The sequence below is a fragment of the Amphiprion ocellaris genome, chromosome 6, assembly GCF_022539595.1.
Source record: "Amphiprion ocellaris isolate individual 3 ecotype Okinawa chromosome 6, ASM2253959v1, whole genome shotgun sequence".
In the NCBI taxonomy this organism is placed as follows: Eukaryota; Metazoa; Chordata; class Actinopteri; family Pomacentridae; genus Amphiprion; species Amphiprion ocellaris.
In genome coordinates this window covers 122,609-144,232 of record NC_072771.1, presented here as the reverse complement: position 1 = coordinate 144,232, position 21,624 = coordinate 122,609, and the positions used below count along the sequence as shown (strand labels likewise).

Below are 21,624 nucleotides of genomic sequence, written 5' to 3'. Positions count from 1 at the left end.
TTAGCGCGGCTAACGCTGTGCTAACGCTGTATTAGCGCGGCTAATTAATACACTCTAAGAAGCCCCGGATGTGAACAGCGAATTTTTTGACAGCGAATTTTGAACATTGAATTTTTTGATGGCGAATTTTGAACACTGAATTTCTTGATGGCGAATTTTGAACATCGAATTTTTTTGACGGCGAATTTTGAAGACGTCAAATTTTTTTGGCAGCAAATTTTGAAGACATTGAATTTTTAACTGGTTTTTAGAATTTTGATGAGCTAAATTCAGGCATAAAAAAAATCACATACTTAATTGTGATGCAAAAAAAATTCAAAGTAAGAAATTCAGCAACTTTTAAAATTCAGAATCTGATGAATCTGATTTGCTTCCATAATCATCACCTTGTTTCCCTCTGAGTCACAGAAAGTGATCAGTACTTCAGCTATAGCTCAATTATTGCTCATCAGGAGGAAACCGTGGTTATTGATCATCTATCAGTCATTCAAGTATTGATTATCAGTAGATATTCAGGTATTGATCACCAGTAGATATTCAGGTATTGATTATCAGTAGATGTTCTGTTTCAGCTGTTGAAGGATCATTATCATAGAAATGAAAGCTGATTAATGCAGCTGCTGACCTTTGACCTGCTGAGATGTGATTGGACAGCTGCGTGTTTCCACGGTGACCGTGAGCTTTTCAAATAAACTTTATTACTGCAACGTTTTTAAATTAACGGGTTTTCATGTTTCTAATCATAAATCAATATTTAGCTGCCTTATTTCCAGATGTTCTCATTAATGTAACTCCACATGTTCAGCCTCTCAGGACTCCTTCTGCTGCATTAAAATGTCTCTTATTAGAAAGTGAAATTAAACCTGTGACAGGTGAGCGGGTTCCTGAGCCCTCAGCGTCGTCTGCAGGCGCTGCTCTTTGTTTAATGAGATGTTCAATGACAGGATGTGACCTTCGTTCCTCCACTCAGCGTCTGAAGATCTCAGACTTCATTCTAAAGGACTCGCTGACATTTCAGCTGCAAACATCTCCCAGAGAAGATCAGCCAAAGACCACCACTGACACCTGGACCTGGAACTCTCAACAGGTTTCCTTCAAATTAAAGCTATTCTTTAATTTATCAGCATTCAACAGTTTAACTGTTGTTCTAACAGTTTAACTTCATGTGACCAGGAGGAGTTTCCACCTGGAGGACAGGTGAAGATCATTAACAGCAATTACAGGGAGAAAGTGAAAAACAGAAAATACACATGAATCTCTGAGGTGAGTTTTCTACTTCATCTATGTTACAGCTTGGGGGGGGGGGGGGGGGTTGCAGGGTAAATACTCAGAGGTTAGGGGGTAAATACTCAGAGGTTCGGGGGTAAATACTCAGAGGTTACAGGGTAAATACTCAGAGGTTAGGGGGTAAATACCCAGGTTACGGGGTAAATACTCAGAGGTTGCAGGGTAAATACTCAGAGGTTAGGGGGTAAATACTCAGAGGTTCGGGGGTAAATACTCAGAGGTTACAGGGTAAATACTCAGAGGTTAGGGGGTAAATACCCAGGTTACGGGGTAAATACTCAGAGGTTGGGGGTAAATACTCAGAGGTTAGAGGGTAAATACTCAGAGGTTGCAGGGTAAATACTCAGAGGTTAGGGGGTAAATACTCAGAGGTTCGGGGGTAAATACTCAGAGGTTACAGGGTAAATACTCAGAGGTTAGGGGGTAAATACCCAGGTTACGGGGTAAATACTCAGAGGTTGGGGGTAAATACTCAGAGGTTAGAGGGTAAATACTCAGAGGTTCGGGGGTAAATACTCAGAGGTTACAGGGTAAATACTCAGAGGTTAGGGGGTAAATACCCAGGTTACGGGGTAAATACTCAGAGGTTGCAGGGTAAATACTCAGAGGTTAGGGGGTAAATACTCAGAGGTTCGGGGGTAAATACTCAGAGGTTACAGGGTAAATACTCAGAGGTTAGGGGGTAAATACCCAGGTTACGGGGTAAATACTCAGAGGTTGGGGGTAAATACTCAGAGGTTAGGGGGTAAATACTCAGAGGTTAGGGGGTAAATACTCAGAGGTTAGGGGGTAAATACTCAGGTTACGGGGTAAATACTCAGAGGTTACGGGGTAAATACTCAGAGGTTAGGGGGTAAATACTCAGAGGTTAGGGGGTAAATACTCAGGTTACGGGGTAAATACTCAGAGGTTAGGGGGTAAATACTCAGAGGTAAGGGGGTAAATGTCTTCATTTTCTCTTTTTCATATAAGCTGATGAGGCAAGATGACAGGGAGAGAAGGATGAGACTATTTCCTGGTCCTGGTTCTGGTCTTGGTCCTGGTTCTGGTCTTGACCCTTGCTGTTTAGCTGGTCAAATGCTGCCCACCGTCCAGCCTGCCTCACCTGAAGAGGACGAAGAACCTCAGAGGAACCAGAGGAACCTCCTTCCAGGTGAAGAGCAGCAGGTGAGTTCACCTGGAGGAACACCTCACTGTGATGAGGGGGCGGGGCTTCTTTCCTCCGATGATCCTTCACATGAAGAGATGAGGTCATCTCCCTGACAGGAAATGCATCACTCAGAGCTGTAGTGCACTGCGACAGCTGCTACCTGCCATCCGCAGGGGCCACGTTGACATGGTAACAGTGCTGGAGACAAGTGCTGCATTCCTTGAGACGGTCCAGGAATTAGTCCCAGCCAAGAACTTCAAAATACAGGTAAAACACTGAGGACTAGACCCCGCCCATCGTAAAGCTCCAACCAATAGAATGCAGAGGTTTAAATTGATGAAATAGACTCATCAGACTACTGATGACAATAGATAATAAAGTTGATGTGTTGCGGTGTTGTTCAGTGCAGAAAACCAAATGAAACGGTGGCTGCAGTCACAAGCAAGGTGGAGAAAGCACCCAATGTAGAGGGACAACACCATGAAATAGACTTAGCCCAATGTAGACAGACAGCACCATGAAATAGACCCAGTCCAGTATAGAGGGACAGCACCATGAAATAGACCCAGTCTTATGTAAAGGGACATCACCATGAAATAGACCTAGCCCAGTGTAGAGAGACCATGAAATAGACTTAGCCCAAGGTAGACAGACAGCACAATGAAATAGATCCAGCCTAATGTAGATGACAGCACCATGAAATAGACCCAGCCTAATGTAGATGAAAGCACCATGAAATAGACCCAGCCTAATGTAGATTACAGCGCCATGAAATAGACCTAACCCAGTGTAGAGAGACCATGAAATAGATGTATCCCAATGTAGACAGACAACACCATGAAATAGACCCAGCCCAGTGTAGACGACAGCACCATGAAATAGACCTAGCCCAGTGGAAATCTAACTCTGACATACATCAGGTGTTCAGGTTTGAATCACAATGTTCACATTTCTAATCTGTCAGTGGAATAATAATAATAATAATAATAATAATAATAATAATAATAATAATGTAGAGGTACAGATAAATTACAATCAAATGATAACTGATAAAAACAATTGCTGAGAACAACAATAACAACTATGATGGTGATGATGATGGTGGTGGTGGTGATGATGATGGTGATGGTGGTGATGATGGTGGTGGTGGTGGTGGTGGCAGTGGTGATGACGGTGATGATGATGACGATGGTGATGATGGTGGTGATGGTGATGATGATGACGATGGTGATGACGATGATGGGATGATGACAATGATGACAGTGATGGTGGTGATGATGATGGTGATGGTGATGATGGTGTCAGCTGTGTCCTCCTGCTGAGCTTTGTGCTCATTGGCTGCTGCAGTGTCAGGAGAGACACAAAATGGCCGCCAACCAAGAACCGGAAGTGACAACGAGGAGCGGCTAATGCACTCTGTCGGTCTGATCTGCGCCATTTAAACACTCTAAAGACCGACCACACGAAAAACAAAACCGCGTCAATCGGTTCATATGTTCCCCACAAAACGGGCAAAACATCACCCGCTCGCCTGGTTCACCATCAACAACAACCAAAAGTAGCATTAGCTGCTCCTCGTTGTCACTTCCGGTTCAACCCCGGAGTTGGGACATTCCCTTTCCGGTTAAATTTGGATTTGTAAAAGTGTTTTTGGACTTGTAAAAGTGTTTTGTCGCTTGTAAATTTGTCTTGGAGGTTGTAAAAGTGTTTTGCATTATGTAAATTTGGTTTGTACCTCTCGGCCATCGTACCTCAGGCATGTCATCAGTGAAGAACCCGGGGTCATAGGGTGTTTCAGGTCTTTAATCTTCATATAACCTCTCCTGGGCGACCCAGCCGGAGGTGATCAGTCCTCCACTTGTGTCCGAGTGGCGAGTTGCTCCACAGATCCCCCTTACGGATCCACAGCCACTGTGAGGTCCTCTCTGTGGCCTCTAAGATGTTCCTGATGGCTGTTTCCTGTTTCACTCTGTCATGTTTCACCTGTTTCACCTGTTTCTTGTTTCACCTGTTTCATGTTTGATTGATTGATAGATAGATAGATAGATAGATAGATAGATAGATAGATAGATAGATAGATAGATAGATAGATAGATAGATAGATAGATAGATAGATAGATAGATTAAACCTTTATTGATCCCACACTGGGGAAATTTACAGTGTAACAGCAGCAAATAGAACAGTTTGAATAAAAAGGAGAGCAGCACACAGTGAATAGATTTAAATATTTTTTTCTTCTAGAAGAAAAAATACAATATTTACAGCAACATTCTTATGAAATTGCACAGCATCATTATGTACATTTTTATTGCACAGTTAGTGGGTGAACTGAGCTACTGGGAGCTTGATTAGAAAGTCTGACTGCAGCAGGAAGGAAGGACCTGCAGTATCTCTCCTTTAGACAGTGAAGCAGTCTGTCACTGAAGGAGCTGCCAGTGATGATACTGTTTCCTGTAGGGGGTTTCACCTGTTTCCTTGTCCTCCAATCAGAGCTTAGGGTTAATCAGTGATTTAATGTAAACGTTTCTCTGCCGATCGATCAGACTGTAAAACTGATTTATTGATCATCAGCAGTTGCTGATTAAACAGCGACCCCTGCTGGCTGATTAGACTGTGTGTGTGCGTGTAGTGTGTATTTCGGTGTGTAGTGTGTGTGCAGTGTGTAGTCTGTGTGTAATGTGTAGTGTGTGTTATGTGTAGTGTGTGTGTGTGGTGTGTGTATTTTTGTGTGTAGTGTGTGTAGTGTGCAGTGTGTAATGTATGTGTAGTGTGTGTGTAGTGTGTGTGTAGTGTGTAGTGTGTGTATTTTTGTGTTGTGTGTAGTGTGTATTTCTGTGTGTAGTGTGTTTGTGTATTTCTGTGTGTAGTGTGTGTGTAGTGTGCAGTGTGTAATGTATGTATGTAGTGTGTTATGTGTAGTGTATGTGTAGTGTGTGTAGTGTGTGTATTTCTGTGTGTGTAGTGTGTGTATTTCTGTGTGTAGTGTGTAGTCTGTGTATTTTTGTCTGTAGTGTGTGTGTGTATAGTGTGTGTATTTCTGTGTGCAGTGTGTGTTTGTGTTTATTTCTGTGTGTGTGTAGTGTGTAGTGTATAGCGTGGTGTGTGTGCATTTGTGTGTGTGTGTGTGTAGTGTGTAGTGTGTGTTTCTGTGTGTAGTGTGGAGTGTTTTTCTGTGTGTAGTGTGTAGTGTGTGTTTCTGTGTGTAGTGTGGAGTGTGTTTTTCTGTGTGTAGTGTCTGTGGTGTGTAGCGTGTAGTGTGTGTGTTTGTGTGTGTATTTATGTGTGTAGTGTGTGTGTAGTGTGTGTGTTTGTGTGTATTTCTGTGTGTAGTGTGTGTTTGTGTGTGTATTTCTGTGTGTAGTGTGTGTGTTTGTGTGTATTTCTGTGTGTAGTGTGTGAGTTTGTGTGTATTTCTGTGTGTAGTGTGTGTCTGCAGACAGGACAGTCAGTGATGTGTGACAGCAGGGCGGGGCTGCTACTGAGTCTGCGCAGTACACACATTCAGCATCACTGATGACAAAGGGTCCTCCGGGGAGACGCGCAGCGCGTGACCGCGTCCTCAGCTCGTGTCACTGCAGACAGACTGAGTCGGACAGACAGGTGGAGGGGAGACAGGCGGCCGGCGAGGTGGTGAGGATGCACGCGGCGGGCAGCAGCGGCTCCCGGTGATCGTCGGTACCGAGAGGCGGAGCAGCGCGAGGAGCCGCAGCGGAGCAGCGCCAGCAGCAGAGCGGAACCATGAGCTGCAACTGGGGCACCGAGCTGTGGGTACGTGCACCTGTCCACACCTGGACACCGGACCGGGAACCAGCTGCTGTGAGCGTGAACCTACCGGTCACCGTGTGTGTGTGTGTGTGTGTGTGCGTGTGTGCGTGTGTGCGTGCGTGCGTGCGTGCGTGCGTGCGTGCGTGTGTGTGTGTGTGTGTGTGTGTGTGTGTGTGTGTGTGTCTCTCTGTCTGTCTGTCTGTGTGTGTGTGTCTGTGTGTGTCTTTGTGCGTGTGTGTGTGAGGCCCTCGTGCTTCTGTCCGCTCTGCCATAGCAACACGGTGAATGACGACAGCAGCTCGCGCCCTGCGTCCTCCATGATGCTGCAGCGCGCGACCGAGGGAGACCCCCCCACCCCCCGAACCTATTATTATTATTGTTTATTATTATGATTATTATTGTTATTTATTATTGTTGTTGTTATTATTATTATTGTTGTTGTTTTGTTGTTGTTGTTTTTAGTATTAGTGTTATTATATTAATTGTTTTGGCCTCCTGATGCGTTTCCTGATCCTGATGATGTAAAGGTGACATCATTCAATCAAGTGAATAATCAGGAGGTCAACTCAGGTTCATGTATCACATTTAGTCCAAGAGTTAACTTGACAGGTCATTAACACCTGATCACAGGTGAATTCCTGGTCTCCTCCCTCAGTAGACCCTCAGGTAATTAACACCTGGTCTCAGGTGATTAACACAGGTGTGAATTACCTCAGGTGTCTGTCTTTTGTTTCAGGACCAGTTTGATAATCTGGAGAAACACACCAGCTGGGGAATCGATTTCCTGGAAAGATACACCAAATTTGTCAAAGAGCGAGCTGACATCGAGCTGAGCTACGCCAAACAGATCAGGTAACACTTCACCTGTATGTTACCTGTATGTCACCTGTGTGCCACCTGTATGTCACTTGTGTGTCACCTGTACGTCACCTGTACCTCACCTGTCACCTGTATGTCACCTGTATGTCACCTGTACCTCACCTGTATGTCACCTGTCTGTCACCTGTACCTTATCTGTCTGTCACATGTACCTCACCTGTACGTCACCTGTCTGTCACTTGTATGTCACCTGTACATCACCTGTATGTCACCTGTACCTCACGTGTCTGTCACATGTACCTCACCTGTAGGTCACCTGTACGTCACCTGTACCTCACCTGTCTTTCACATGTATGTCACCTGTACCTTATCTGTCTGTCACATGTACCTCACCTGTCTGTCACCTGTCTGTCACCTGTACCTTATCTGTCTGTCATATGTACCTCACCTGTCTGTCACCTGTCTGTCACTTGTATGTCACCTGTACATCACCTGTATGTCACTTGTACCTCACGTGTCTGTCACATGTACCTCACCTGTACCTTTCCTGTCGCCGATCATAAAAATATTATAACTCCCAAAACTTTTTTTCACGTGATTTCTAGTTTTAAATGCTTCTGATATGTTTAATTCTACTGAGATCTACCTGTCTGTCTCTCCCTGTCTGTCTACCTGTCTATCTCTCTACCTGTCTGCCTCTACTTGTCTATCTCTCTACCTGTCTATCTCTGCTTGTCTATCTGTACCTGTCTGTCTCTACTTGTCTATCTCTACCTGTCTGTCCCTCTGTCTGTCTCTACCTGTCTTTCTCTACTTGTCTCTCTACTTGTCTATCTCTACCCGTCTATCTCTGTCTGTCTCTCTACCTGTGTGTCTCTCTACCTGTCTGTCTCTACTTGTCTATCTCTACCTGTCTGTCTCTGTCTGTCTCTACCTGTCTATCTCTCTGTCTGTCTCTACCTGTCTATCTCTCTACCTATCTGTCTCTACTTGTCTATCTCTACCTGTCTATTTCTACCTGTCTGTCTCTACCTGTCTATCTCTCTACCTGTCTATCTCTCTACCTGTCTGTCTCTACCTGTCTGTCTCTCTCCTGTATGTCTCTACCTGTGTGTCTCTCTACCTGTCTGTCTCTACTTGTCTATCTCTACCTGTCTGTCTGTCTCTACCTGTCTTTCTCTACTTGTCTCTCTACTTGTCTATCTCTACCCGTCTATCTCTCTGTCTGTCTCTCTACCTGTGTGTCTCTCTACCTGTCTGTCTCTACTTGTCTATCTCTACCTGTCTGTCTCTGTCTGTCTCTACCTGTCTATCTCTCTGTCTGTCTCTACCTGTCTATCTCTCTACCTATCTGTCTCTACTTGTCTATCTCTACCTGTCTATTTCTACCTGTCTGTCTCTACCTGTCTATCTCTCTACCTGTCTATCTCTCTACCTGTCTGTCTCTACCTGTCTGTCTCTCTCCTGTATGTCTCTACCTGTCTGTCTCTCTCCTGCCTGTCTCTACCTGTCTGTCTCTGCCTTTCTGTCTCTACTTGTCTATCTCCTGACTATCTCAACCCGTCTATCTCTCTGTCTGTCTCTGTCTCTCTACCTGTGTGTCTCTCTACCTGTCTGTCTCTAATTGTCTATCTCTACCTGTCTGTCTCTGTCTGTCTCTACCTGTCTATCTCTCTGTCTGTCTCTACCTGTCTATCTCTCTACCTATCTGTCTCTACTTGTCTATCTCTACCTGTCTATTTCTACCTGTCTGTCTCTACCTGTCTATCTCTCTACCTGTCTGTCTCTACCTGTCTGTCTCTCTCCTGTATGTCTCTACCTGTATGTCTCTCTACCTGTCTGTCTCTACTTGTCTGTCTCTACCTGTCTGTCTGTCTGTCTCTACCTGTCTATCTCTCTGTCTGTCTCTACCTGTCTATCTCTCTACCTATCTGTCTCTACTTGTCTATCTCTACCTGTCTATTTCTACCTGTCTGTCTCTACCTGTCTCTCTCTCTACCTGTCTATCTCTCTACCTGTCTGTCTCTACCTGTCTGTCTCTCTCCTGTATGTCTCTACCTGTCTGTCTCTCTCCTGTCTGTCTCTCCCTGTCTATCTCTCTACCTGTCTGTCTCTACCTGTCTGTCTCTGCCTTTCTGTCTCTACTTGTCTATCTCCTGACTATCTCAACCTGTCTGTCACTACTTGTCTGTCTCTTCCCTGTCTCTCTCTCTACCTATCTGTCTCTACCTGTCTGTCTCTACCTGTCTCTCTCTGCCTGTCTGTCCCTACCTGTCTATGTCTCTACCATTTTGTCTCTCTACCTGTCTGTCTCTACCTGTCTGTCTCTACCTGCCTGTCTCTGCCTGTCTGTCTCTACTTGTCTATCTCCTGACCATCTCAACCTGTCTCTCACTACTTGTCTGTCTCTTCTCTGTCTGTCTCTCTACCTGTCTGTCTCTACCTGTCTCTCTCTGCCTGTCTGTCTCGGTCTATGTCTCTACCTGTTTGTCTCTACCTGTCTGTCTCTACCTGTCTGTCTCTACCTGTCTGTCTCCTATCTCAACCTGTCTGTCGCTACCTGTCTGTCTCTCCCATGTCTATCGCTCTACCTGTCTCTAACTGTCTATCTCTCTACCTGTCTGTCTCTACCTGTGTCTCTCTGCCTGTCTGTCTCTACCTGTCTATCTCTCTACCTGTCTATCTCTCTACCTGTCTGCCTCCCTCCTGTCTATCTCTGTCTGTCTCTACCTGTCTATCTATCTACCTGTTTGTCTCTACCTGTCTATCTCTCTACCTATCTGTCTCTACCTGTCTTTCTCTCTCCTATCTCTCTACATGTCTGTCTCTACCTGTCTATCTCTCTACCTGTCTGTCTCTACCTGTCTATCTCTCTACCTGTCTATCTCTCTGCCTGTCTGTCTCCCTCCCATCTATCTCTCTACCTGTCTGTCTTTACCTGTCTATCTCTCTACCTGTCTGTCTCTCTCCTGTCTATCTCTCTACCTGTCTGTCTCTACCTATCTATCTCTCTACCTGTCTATCTCTCTACCTGTCTGTCTCTACGTGTCCATCTCTCCCCTGTCTGTCTCTACCTGTCTGTCTCTCCTCCTGTCTGTCTCTACTTGTCTATCTCTCTACCTGTCTTTCCCTCTCCTGTCTGTCTCTCTACCTGTCTGTCTCTCTACCTGTCTGTCTCTACTTGTCTATCTCTCTACCTGTCTGTCTCTCTCCTGTCTGTTTCTACCTGTCTGTCTCTCTCCCGACTATCTCTACCTGTCTCTCTCTCTATCTGTCTGTCTGCAGGAGTCTATCCAAGAAGTACCATCCTAAGAGGAGCAGAGAAGATGAGAGCAGGTCAGTCTGCATGTTTCTTCTGTTTTTAATGAGACTAAAATGCTGATTCTGTTTTTCCTTGAGATCCTGTGAAGCTCCACATTGAGCCTCCAGGTTTCCATCCAACGCTGCAAATTCTTCTCATTTTGAAGAATATCTGCAGAAGAAAATACAAGTTAATGTCTGTTAATAACACTTCTGACATCCGGCTCAACAGGGAAACCAAACACAAAGGACTGGAACCCTCTGTAGAACCAGGCTCAGGGAGAAAGAGAACATCAGGAGATCTGTGGCTGAGCAGCAGTGGAGAACGTTCCAACATCTCATCATGAAATGAAGGAATGTTTGTCTGGTTCCACCAGACCAGCTAACTAACCCTGTTATCGGCTGTTTTTCCCTCAGTGGAACTTTGCTGCTGCTCAACATCAGGAACCCTTTAGTTTCAACGTTTCCGTCATTCCTGGTCGTCCTGCTTGGTCTCCAGGATCGTTGATGCCCTGCCTGGTCTTCTAAAAGATCCACAGTTGAGCTGCTTTCACAGCAAACAACCAGACTCTAATTCTAAAAAGCTTTTCAGCAACAATGGAGCATCTTTTAGTCCCGTCCAAGGGTTAGAGCAGCTGTACCTACTCTCTGATTGGCTGTTTAAGGTACACCTGGTGTCTGATTGGCTGTTTCAGGTACACCTGCTCTCTGATTGGCTGTTTCAGGTACACCTGTTATCTGATTGGCTGTTTCAGGTACACCTGGTGTCTGATTGGCTGTTTCAGGTACACCTGCTCTCTGATTGGCTGTTTCAGGTACACCTGCTCTCTGATTGGCTGTTTCAGATACACCTGGTGTCTGTCCTTTGCTGCGACCCTGCAGCAGCTGAATGAACTGGCGGTCCAGAGGGAGGAACTGGCTGAGAACCTGAACTCTCAGATCGCCTGTGAACTGACTCGATACACCCAGGAGCTGAAGACGGAGAGGAAGACTGTGAGTAAACAAACACAAACAATAAAGTAACTAACAAACAAACAATCATCCAGCGGTCTGTGACAGTGACCGTTTCATTTAGGTCTGATCAAATTGCTCCTCAGCCTTCCATGAGCTCCTGTTTCCTTCAACCATCCAACAGCTTCAGAGTATCTGAGTAGCATCAGCTGTTACCGGGCAGATAAAACTATTATCAGTGGCAAAGACTGACGGACTGCAGTAGTGCTGCAGTGACAGAGCAGATGATTGGTTAGTTTCTCCACCTTAGACCTTATCTGCTAGGATGTCCAGTCTCCATGGAGCTGGGAGGGTTCCACCTCACACCTGCAGCAGGTATGAGTTCTACCAGGATGTCCAGGTTCTCCTCCACGCCCCCAGAAAGGCCCGAGCCATGAGACTCTCCACTTATCCGTCGGAAGTCATACGACTGAGCAACCTTGGCGGAGTACTGTGCTTTTCAAACCCGAGACAGAGGGGTAACTCTAGCCTGCTGACTTCCGTGCGACAGCGTCACTTCCGTGCGACAGCTCAGTGCGACATGGGTACCTCTATGTACCCTGGGAAAGACCCACATCTTAGAATGGCAAATGAAAAGATAGCTGACCTGCTGGAAGATGTTCACCGTCTCTCCGCTGAGCTGAGGGACAAAGACGCTCTGCTGGCCAGGACTATGGAGGTGACCCACGAGCAGTCCATGAGGATTGCCTCACTCTCTGTGGCCTTCCAGGACACGGCACCCTGGGATTCCTCTTGTCGATGACCCTCGTCCTGCTCTACACCCAACCGCCAGTGATCGTGGACAGAGGTAGTGATCCGGGGCAGGCAGAAGACCCCAGTCAGAGCCGTCTCACCTCCACTTTCCCTCTCGAACCGTTTCATGGCTCTGTCGCAGATTGAAGAAAAGCCAGCGGTTTTCTCTGCACCAGCAGCCAACGGCGTGTCAGCGGCTTCCTGCTCCAACGACCCGGCATCCATGGGCCCGGCGGCTCCCCCTCCGCTGCTGGACATCGAGACGGCTGTACACTCCGCCGGATCGGCATCCCCGCCGGTTGCAGTCCCGGATCAGCAGCTGTCATCCCGCCCCTCGACCTCTGCTTCACGCCGGAGGCTCCTAGAGGAGGCTGTGCGGAGGCGTTCGGGAGCCTCCACTGCCCTGGCACGACCCTGGATCATCGTCCCGGCGCTGAGTCTGCTACCTGTCATGACGGTCATCATCATCCGGAGCCCACGGAGCTCCCCTCCGCCAGACCTGGCACTGCTGTCGGCACAAGGACCTCCGCCTCCCCTCCCGCTGAGCGGCCCGCCTCAGCGCTACAGCGGAGGGACACACGCCCAGCTCCGGCTTCTCTCCCTGCCCGTCGCCCGAAGGTGCCAGCGAAGCGTTCCCCAGCTCCAGATGGAGGCGTTGCTGGCTTGCCCCACCAGTCACCTCGTCTACTGTTTAGTCCCACAACTCTCATCATCGGCGACAGCATCGTCAGAAACATCCATTTCTTCAACGCCAACACTCTGTGTTTTCCTGGCGCCACCGTTGCTGTAATCCTGGAGAAACTTCCTGAGCTGCTAAAGTCCATCCCATCCTCAGTATGCCGTGTGATAATTCACGTTGGCACAAACGACACGACCTGGCGACAGTCTGAGCTGATGAAAAAGGATTTTATGGACCTCGTCAGACTTGTGGAAAGCTGTGGTAAGTCAGTCTTCGTCAGCGGACCAATTCCGACTCTGTCTCACGGTGCCGAGCGCTTTTCCAAAGTCCTCAGTTTGAGCACCTGGCTCCAGCACACATGCACAGCTCACAACCTGAATTTTATTGACAATTTTAACCTCTTCTGGAACCGCCCTGGAATTTATCGACACGACGGACTGCATCCAAGCACACTGGGCAGCTCGGTTTTAACAGCAAACATACACCACGCGGTTCAATCAGCACCTGCTGACTGACTGCCCACAGGCCACGCCCACTCACCACACACCTCACACACCTCCCCTCTTTCCACGGAGACACGGGACAACATCACCCACAACATCCCAGCTGTAGTTTTTAACAGATCACACAGAACCCGGACTGTTTTTAGATCAAGAACTTTGATTCCTTTAAAACGCCAGGAGGAGCACGCGTTTGGCACGAGCATCAACATGGCTGTGCTGAATGTGCGCTCTCTTTTAAACAAAACTTTTATTACTAACGACCTGATTTTAGATAATAAACTGGATAGTCTTCTCCTGACAGAGACATGGCTTGGCACTGATGCACCTGCTGTTCTCACCGAGGCTTCCCCACCAAATTTTAACTTTTTATTCTCCACCAGACAGAGTAGAAGAGGAGGCGGAACAGCCTCCATCACTAGAAATGCTCTCACCCCAACCGAAGTGTCTTTTAACAGTTACTCATCATTTGAGCATCATGCCTTTGTTTTTAGCAGCACTCAGATCCTCTGTTTAACAGTGTACAGACCACCCCATCACTCCAGCCTTTTTATCAGTGAATTTTCAGAACTTTTATCAATCATTCACACCAAATACAACAGAGTTTTAATAACTGGTGATTTTAATCTACACATCGATAACACCTCGGACCCAATGTCCAGAGACTTTTTAAATCTTTTAAACTGCCTTGATTTTAAGCAACATGTCACGCAGCCGACTCACAGCAGGGGACACACCCTGGACCTGGTTCTAACCCATGGCCTGTCCATTGGACCTGGTTCTAACCCATGGCCTGTCCATTGGTGTGTCCTCTGTTGTTGACCTGGCTATGTCTGACCATTACTGTGTGTTTTTTAATATCACCAGTTTTAACCAGCAGGAGGCCCCGGTGAGAATGGTGAGGAAACACTACCTAACTTCTGAAGTGGCTGCAAATTTTATTGAGATTTTACAAAGCACTCCTGCCGAAATTTTACCTGCACAGTGTGATTTTATCGTTGATAATTTTAACAGCAGACTGAAGTCAACCCTGGACTCAGTAGCTCCACTTTTAACTAAAAAATCAGAAGAAAATCTATACCCACGTGGAGAAAAAATGATAAAATCAATCAATTAAAAAGAAACTGCAGGAGTGCTGAAAGGAGATGGAGGAAATCAAAGTTAACAGTTCACTACGAAAACTTACGTCAACAACTCAAAACCTACAATAAAGCAGTCTAACAGGCAAGAACTTCCCATTTCGCACAGCTTATCACAGACCATAAAAACAACCCCCGGTTCCTCTTCTCCACCTTTAATGTTTTAGCAGGCACTAATTTTAATAAAGCTGTTAAGACGCAATCTGACGCTCTCTGTGAGAACTTTGCAGACCACTTCAGAACCAAAATCAAGGACATCGGATCCAGCCTTTTATCCCTACAAGTTTTACCTGTGAACACACCTGATCTGCTGTCCTTACCTGAGGAAACGCTGGAGAGTTTTGCCCTGGTTGATGCAAGGACGCTTGGTTGAGTTTTCTCCCAAGTGAACCCAACAACCTGCCTTTTAGATCCAATTCCCACACCTCTCTTAAAATCCTTTTATGGATTCTTTGAGGAACAGTTTTTAAACATTATAAATTGCTCTCTTCAGACGGGTGCCTTCCCCACTGCCTTTAAAACGGCGGTGGTGAAGCCCCTTCTGAAGAAGAGCAATTTAGATCCCAATGTTCTCAATAACTACCGTCCTGTATCCAACTTACCATTTTTAAGTAAAATTTTAGAAAAACTGGCTTTTAACCAAGTCAATGACTTTTTATACAGAATTAACATTTTAGAAAAACATCAGTCTGGTTTTAGAATGAACCACAGTACAGAGACAGCACTTTTAAAGATTTTAAATGACATCAGGTGGAATTTGGATAATAAAAAACTCACAGTGTTGGTTCTACTGGATCTAAGTGCTGCTTTTGATACAGTAGACCATCATATTTTGTGAAACAGACTCAAACACCTGGTCGGCCTCTCTGGTACTGTTTTTAACTGGTTTGATTCCGACCTCACAGACCGTTGTTTATATGCAAGTATGGATACGTGTTCCTCAGGAACCCATGAAATTAGGTGTGGGGTTCCCCAAGGGTCAATTTTAGGTCCCATTCTTTTTAATCTTTGTATGCTTCCTCTTGGGGACGTCATCAGGAGACACGGCATCAGTTTCCATAGCTACGCTGACGATACACAGCTGTACATTGCTGTGTCTCCTGATGACACAGGGCCAATAGATACCCTTTTAAACTGTATTTTAGACATTAAGTCATGGATGGCAGTGAACTTCCTACAGCTCAACCAGGACAAAACTGAGGTTTTAGTTGTAGGTCCTGAAGGCCAGAGAGAGAAACTTTTATCTAAACTACAAGATTTTAAACCAGCAAAATTTGTAAAAAACCTGGGCGTGATTTTCGACTCTGAGCTGAATTTTATGTCACATATTAAAAATATAGCAAAAATAGGTTTTTATCATCTGAATATGGAAGCAAATCAGACTCATCAGATTCTGAATTTTAAAAGCTGCTGAATTTCTTACTTTGAATTTTTTTGCATCAAAATTACGTATGTGAATTTTTTTATGCCTGAATTTAGCTCATCAAAATTCTAAAAACCAGTTAAAAATTCAATGTCTTCAAAATTCGCCATCAAAAAAATTCGGTCTTCAAAATTCGTCGTCAAAAAAATTCAATGTGTTCAAAATCCGCCATCAAAAAATTCAATGTTCAAAATTCGCCATCAAAAAATTCAATGTTCAAAATTCGCCGTCAAAAAATTCAATGTTCAAAATTCGCCGTCAAAAAATTCACTGTTCACATCCAGGGGACTCAGGCGTAAACAATCGATCTTGGCCAAACTGGAACCAACGCCCAGCCAATCACGTGACGCTCCTCCGGTCATGTGACGCAGACGGTTCACCTCACAAGACTGGGGTCAACCACGGCTGCCAGTGTGAACGACGGGGCTTCAGTGAGTGTATTAATCCTTTTTGTCCTGTATGTGGTTTGTTTTTGTGAGTCAATAACCTGTAATGCATGCTGTTAACCGCGCTAGCACAGCGTTAGCCGCACTAATACAGCGCTAGTACAGCGTTAGCCGCTCTAATACAGCGCTAGCCACGCTAATACAGCGTTAGCCGCGCTAGCAGCGCTAGCACAGTAATAAGGTCACACTGACAGCACGTTCTGCTTATGAAAGCACAAATGGGTGGAAGTGTGATTTATGTGCCCGAAAATGCAGTTAAATCACAGAGCAGTGTTAAGAAACTGGTCACCTAGCAAACTGAATTAGTCTAGGTAACACTTTGTTTATTATGTGTGTTTTCTGCTCAAGTTAATGTCCTGGTTTGATTCATTTTAAATTACTCCTGATCTTGAAAGGTTTTAAACTGTGCAGTCAAAGTAGTTACAACTGTAAGCGAATAGCTTGAAATGAACTGCCCTAGACTGCTCTGTTCATAGCCCACCATTCTTTCACAGAATGCTATATCAAGAGTTATTGTGCAATGTTAGTGATAAATGCGGCCCATTTTTTTCAACTGTTTCCTGTTTCAGATGTGTACCCTAGATTGTTTTGATAATTTAATTTGTTGTAGCCATTTATTTAATCAATTTTAATCCACTCCATAGCAACACCATCTGAACTGACCAGTCTGGTGAAATTCTGGACTGGATGGGAGACTCTACCAAGAACTCTCTCCTCAGAAGTAGTGAATGGCAGATACCTGACAGCCTCCACCTGCTATGAGACCTTACATTCCCAGGACATTACAAGGACTACGCATCATTTAAGACTGACATCCTGGCCTGTATTTGCACTTGCCAGTCAAGATATGTTGTGTGTTGTTCTCTAGTTAGTTTTACTTGACTGACAAAACTAAGTGCACTGTTGGATTCCCTCCCCTACCTGTTCTCCCAACTCACCTGACAGGTTATCTGGCTCAAGTATGCGTGTTTCTGCCATACATTTAATGTATCTGAAGTTAAGATATTTCTGGTGAACAATATATGCAATCACAGCATTAAAGCAGGAGTTAAAAATGAACTGGACTGTACTGACTTTATTTTGTCACTGGTGAATGGGATGAAAATCCGTTGCAATATTACAAAACAGCAGCCTATATATATATATATATATATATATATATATATATATATATATATATATATATATATATATATATATATATATAGTATGCCAAATACTGTCAGAGCAAAAACTATTTTTAAATTGCCCGTCACTATCAACCTACTTCGACAGGCATTTTTTTGCACATTGAAATTTGAGATTGTTTGAATGACACTATCTCAGAACAGTGATGAAGAATCTATGATACTGAACAAGTAGATCAAATAATCTCAGATTATGGGTGACTTGAAATATGAAAAAAATGAAGTGGCTATGAAAAGTCCAATCTTTCAAACCTAACATGTTGTTTTGTGTAATTAGCCCTGCATCCAGTCATTACCATGATATTGGCATAATGGAACCATCCATCCATCCATCCATTATCTATACACCGCTTAATCCTCACTAGGGTCGCGGGGGGGGGGCTGGAGTCTATCCCAGCTGACTCGGGCGAAGGCAGGGGACACCCTAGACAGGTCGCCAGTCTGTCGCAGGGCCACATACAAAGACAAACAATCACTCTCACATTCACACCTACGGGCAATTTAGAATGATCAATTAACCTCAGCATATTTTTGGACTGTGGGAGGAAGCCGGAGTACTCGGAGAAAACCCACGCATGCACAGGGAGAACATGCAAACTCCATGCAGAAAGATCCCGGGAAAGCCGGGACGCGAACCAGGGACCTTCTTGCTGCAAGGCGAAAGTGCTAACCACTACGCCACTGTGCAGCCCTCATAATGGAACCATGACCACATATATCGTTCTGAATATAGTGACATTTTTCTAATGGCAAATTTTCATGCTTTGACAGATACAGTGGTGGAAAAAAGTTTTCAGGCACCCTTGAAATTTTACACAATCTCAAATATTATCGTGAAATATTTGTTGGAAAGTCTTTTGTGTTTCAAAAGGTTTGACTGCATTAGACAAGACACAAATTATGCTTTTTTTGTTTATTGTTTACATGAATAACAAAACTAAATTCTACCAAAATGATCCAATAGTCAAAATTTATTATTTTTAAGGAACCAATCAATTTTAAGTTTTTATTGGCTTTTTTAGGATTTGTTTAGTATTATGGCTGTGACTGAACTAATAGAAATTGCATTTGAAGACCTCAGAGGGATTCTTAAAGCAATATTTCACAAATGTATGAGGTGTCCAAAAACTTTTTTCCACTGCTGTATTTCATAGCAATCTGATATGCTTATGTTAGCAAGACAAATAAGTAAAAATTTCAGGCTTTTATCTTGAATTATTCTTGAGATACATATAATATATATAGCATCAAATTTCAATGTGAGAAAAACAAATACTGAAACTAGGTCTACGGTCCACTTAAAAAAATCTAAAAGTATTTGACATACTCAGCTAATATTTCACAGATACCATTATCTATACATGAGACAGACATATTAAGTTCCAGTAAGTTGTACAGGTGCTCTGGGGATGTGACCATTCTTTGTCGCCCAGCTGCTCCTCTCTCTGAGTGCACAGTTGCAATGTACTGATTCCTGTTTTCTTTTTCTGAGCTGATAAGATGGTGCAGCTGTTCAGTGCATTTAAAATAGCTTGGCAAATTTCTACTTGGTTGGATAAAGCATTTAAAAACACAAGTTCTTGTGTGCAAGTGAACTCTAAGAAGTCCAGTTCCAGAGGCATGCGTCCGAGAATATGCTCCAAACGAGAACCAAGTCTCACATAAAGATGATTTAACAATAGTTCCTAGAATAGAGAAAAACAAAGTTATATAATGCAAAATACCAATGGGATAAATGACTTAACCTGACTGAAAGACTAGACTGCCCCATTAGACACTTCTTTTAGAAAAAAATTAAAGGAGGATACACATAGTAAACAGGAAACAGTTGAAAAAATGGGCCGCATTTATCACGATCATTGCACAATAACTCTTGATATAGCATTCTGTGAAAGAATGGTCGGTTATGAACAGGGCAGTCTAGGGCAGTTCATTTCAAGCTATTCGCTTACAGTTGTAACTACTTTGACTGCACAGTTTAAAACCTTTCAAGATCAGGTGTAATTTAAAATGAATCAAACCAGGACATTAACTTGAGCAGAAAACACATATAATAAACAAAGTGTTACCTAGACTAATTCAGTTTGCTAGGTGACCAGTTTCTTAACACTGCTCTGTGACTTAACTGCATTTTCGGGCACATAAATCACACTTCCACCCATTTGTGCGTTTATAAAATTGTTACTCAACTACTCAGCTGCAGAACGTGCTGTCTGTGTGACCTTATTACTGTGCTAGCGCGGCTAGCGCTGTATTAGCGTGGCTAGCACGGCTAACGCTGTAATAGCGCGGCTAGCGCTGTATTGGCTAGCGCGGCTAACCCTGTATTAGCGTGGCTAGCGCTGTGCTAGCGCTGTATTAGCGCGGCTAACGCAGTATTAGCGCGGTTAGCGCTGTATTAGCGTGGCTAGCGCTGTATTAGCGCGGCTAACGCTGTGCTAGCGCGGCTAACAGCATGCATTACAGGTTATTGACTCACAAAAACAAACCACATACAGGACAAAAAGGATTAATACACTCACTGAAGCGCCTTCGTTCATGCTGGTAGCCGTGGTTGACCCCGGTATTGTGAGGTCAACCGACCGTGTCACATGACCGGAGGAGCGTCACGTGATTGGCTGGGCGTTGGTGCGATTTTGGTCAAGATCGATTGTTTATGCCTGAGTCCCCTGGATGTGAACAGTGAATTTTTTGATGGCGAATTTTGAACATTGAATTTTTTGATGGTGAATTTTGAACACATCGAATTTTTTTGACGGCGAATTTTGAACATTGAATTTTTTGATGGTGAATTTTGAACACATTGAATTTTTTTGACGGTTTGAAGACATCAAAATTTTTTTGATGGCGAATTTTGAAGACATTGAATTTTTAACTGGTTTTTAGAATTTTGATGAGCTAAATTCAGGCATTAAAAATTCACGTACGTAATTTTGATGCAAAAAGAATTCAAAGTAAGAAATTCAGCAGCTTTTAAAATTCAGAATCTGATGAGTCTGATTTGCTTCCATATCTGAAGAACATAGCCAGAGTCTGTCTGTTTCTCTCTCAGGCCAGCAGGAGGTGCTAATGCATGCTTTTATCTCTTCTCGTTTAGATTACTGTAATGCCTTGTTCTCTGGTCTTCCTAAAAAGAGTATTTTAAATCTACAATTATTGCAAAACTCAGCCGCACACGTGCTGATGAGGACCAGAGGGCGGGAACACATTACACCAGTTTTAAAGTCGCTGCACTGGCTCCCCGTCCGCTTCAGGATCGATTTTAAGGTTCTTTTATTAGTTTTTAAATGTCTTAACGGCCTTGCGCCTTCTTATTTATCTGATCTCCTTTTAACATTTCGACCCTTGCGGATCCTTTGGTCCTCTGGCAGCGGCCTTTTTTCCATACCACAAGCCAGGACAAAAACCCACGGTGAGGCGGCATTTAGCCACTATGGCCCCCGTCTGTGGAACAGCCTGCCAGAGAACCTCAGGACTGTGGAGACCGGCGATATTTTTAAAAGAAGGTTAAAGACTCACCTTTTTAATCAGCCATTTAACTAACCTCTTAAATCTTTATGTTCTTATCATTTTGTATTTATTTTCACATGTATTTTTACTTTTTTAACCTTTCACCTATGTCTATCTTAATGTGAAGAATACTTTCAATTTCCCGGATAATTTCAGTCCAATATTGTTGAAGTTTATGACAAGACCAAAAACAATGAGTCAAGGTTCCCACATTAGTTTTACATTTGAGACACAGAGGGGAGAGAGAGTGGTTAAAGAGATGCCTTCGGTGAGGAGATACATGTAATCTGTGTATAATTTTAAGTTGTATTGCTCTTGCCCGGGTGCGTATTGAAATCTTTTTTGCATTAACCCAGATGGAGTCCCATGTTTCTTAATCTAAGGTGACTGACAACTCTTCTTCCCACACACCCCTCACCCTCCGTGTGTCAGAAGCAGATAGTCCATTAAGCACATGATAAATTGAGCTCAGAGACACCTTAAGTTTCTGTTGAAACAGCATACTCTCAATAGCAGATATTTCAGGATGAACAATAAGGGCTGTACTATGGGTAATGTAGTGTCTTATTTGCAAAAAACGAAAAAAATCTGGTTTAGTCGAATTGTATTTGTTAGTGAGCTGTTCAAATGACATAAGGCTATCATTTGAAAACAGATCAATGAGTGACTTAATAT

The 21,624-nt window shown here is 44.1% G+C and overlaps 2 protein-coding genes across 7 annotated transcripts in view; both read left to right on the top strand.

Annotated features, from left to right (window-relative positions):
- Positions 1–4,544: 4,544 nt before the first annotated feature.
- fnbp1a (formin binding protein 1a) overlaps positions 4,545–21,624 on the top strand; it is a 51,261-nt gene continuing 34,181 nt past the window's right edge. The window contains exons 1-4 of one of the 6 annotated variants that reach the window (XM_055011613.1): positions 4,545–6,206; positions 6,940–7,055; positions 10,308–10,358; positions 11,138–11,315. In XM_055011613.1, coding sequence (XP_054867588.1) covers positions 6,177–6,206; positions 6,940–7,055; positions 10,308–10,358; positions 11,138–11,315 — 375 coding nt within the window. In that variant the 5' untranslated portion in view covers positions 4,545–6,176. The remainder of the gene's footprint in view (positions 6,207–6,939; positions 7,056–10,307; positions 10,359–11,137; positions 11,316–21,624) is intronic. The other 5 variants (XM_055011611.1, XM_055011615.1, XM_055011610.1 and 2 more) reach the window with 5 other exon arrangements.
- On the top strand, positions 11,323–17,372 carry LOC129349161 (uncharacterized). Its single transcript, XM_055011616.1, has 2 exons — positions 11,323–16,237; positions 16,897–17,372. The coding sequence occupies exon 1, from the start codon at positions 12,193–12,195 to the stop codon at positions 12,853–12,855; it is 663 nt and encodes a 220-aa protein (XP_054867591.1). The 5' UTR covers positions 11,323–12,192; the 3' UTR covers positions 12,856–16,237; positions 16,897–17,372.

Bases quoted from the DNA above. Each gene is read 5' to 3' on its own strand.
- LOC129349161 (XM_055011616.1), top strand. From the start codon at position 12,193: ATGGCTCTGTCGCAGATTGAAGAAAAGCCAGCGGTTTTCTCTGCACCA.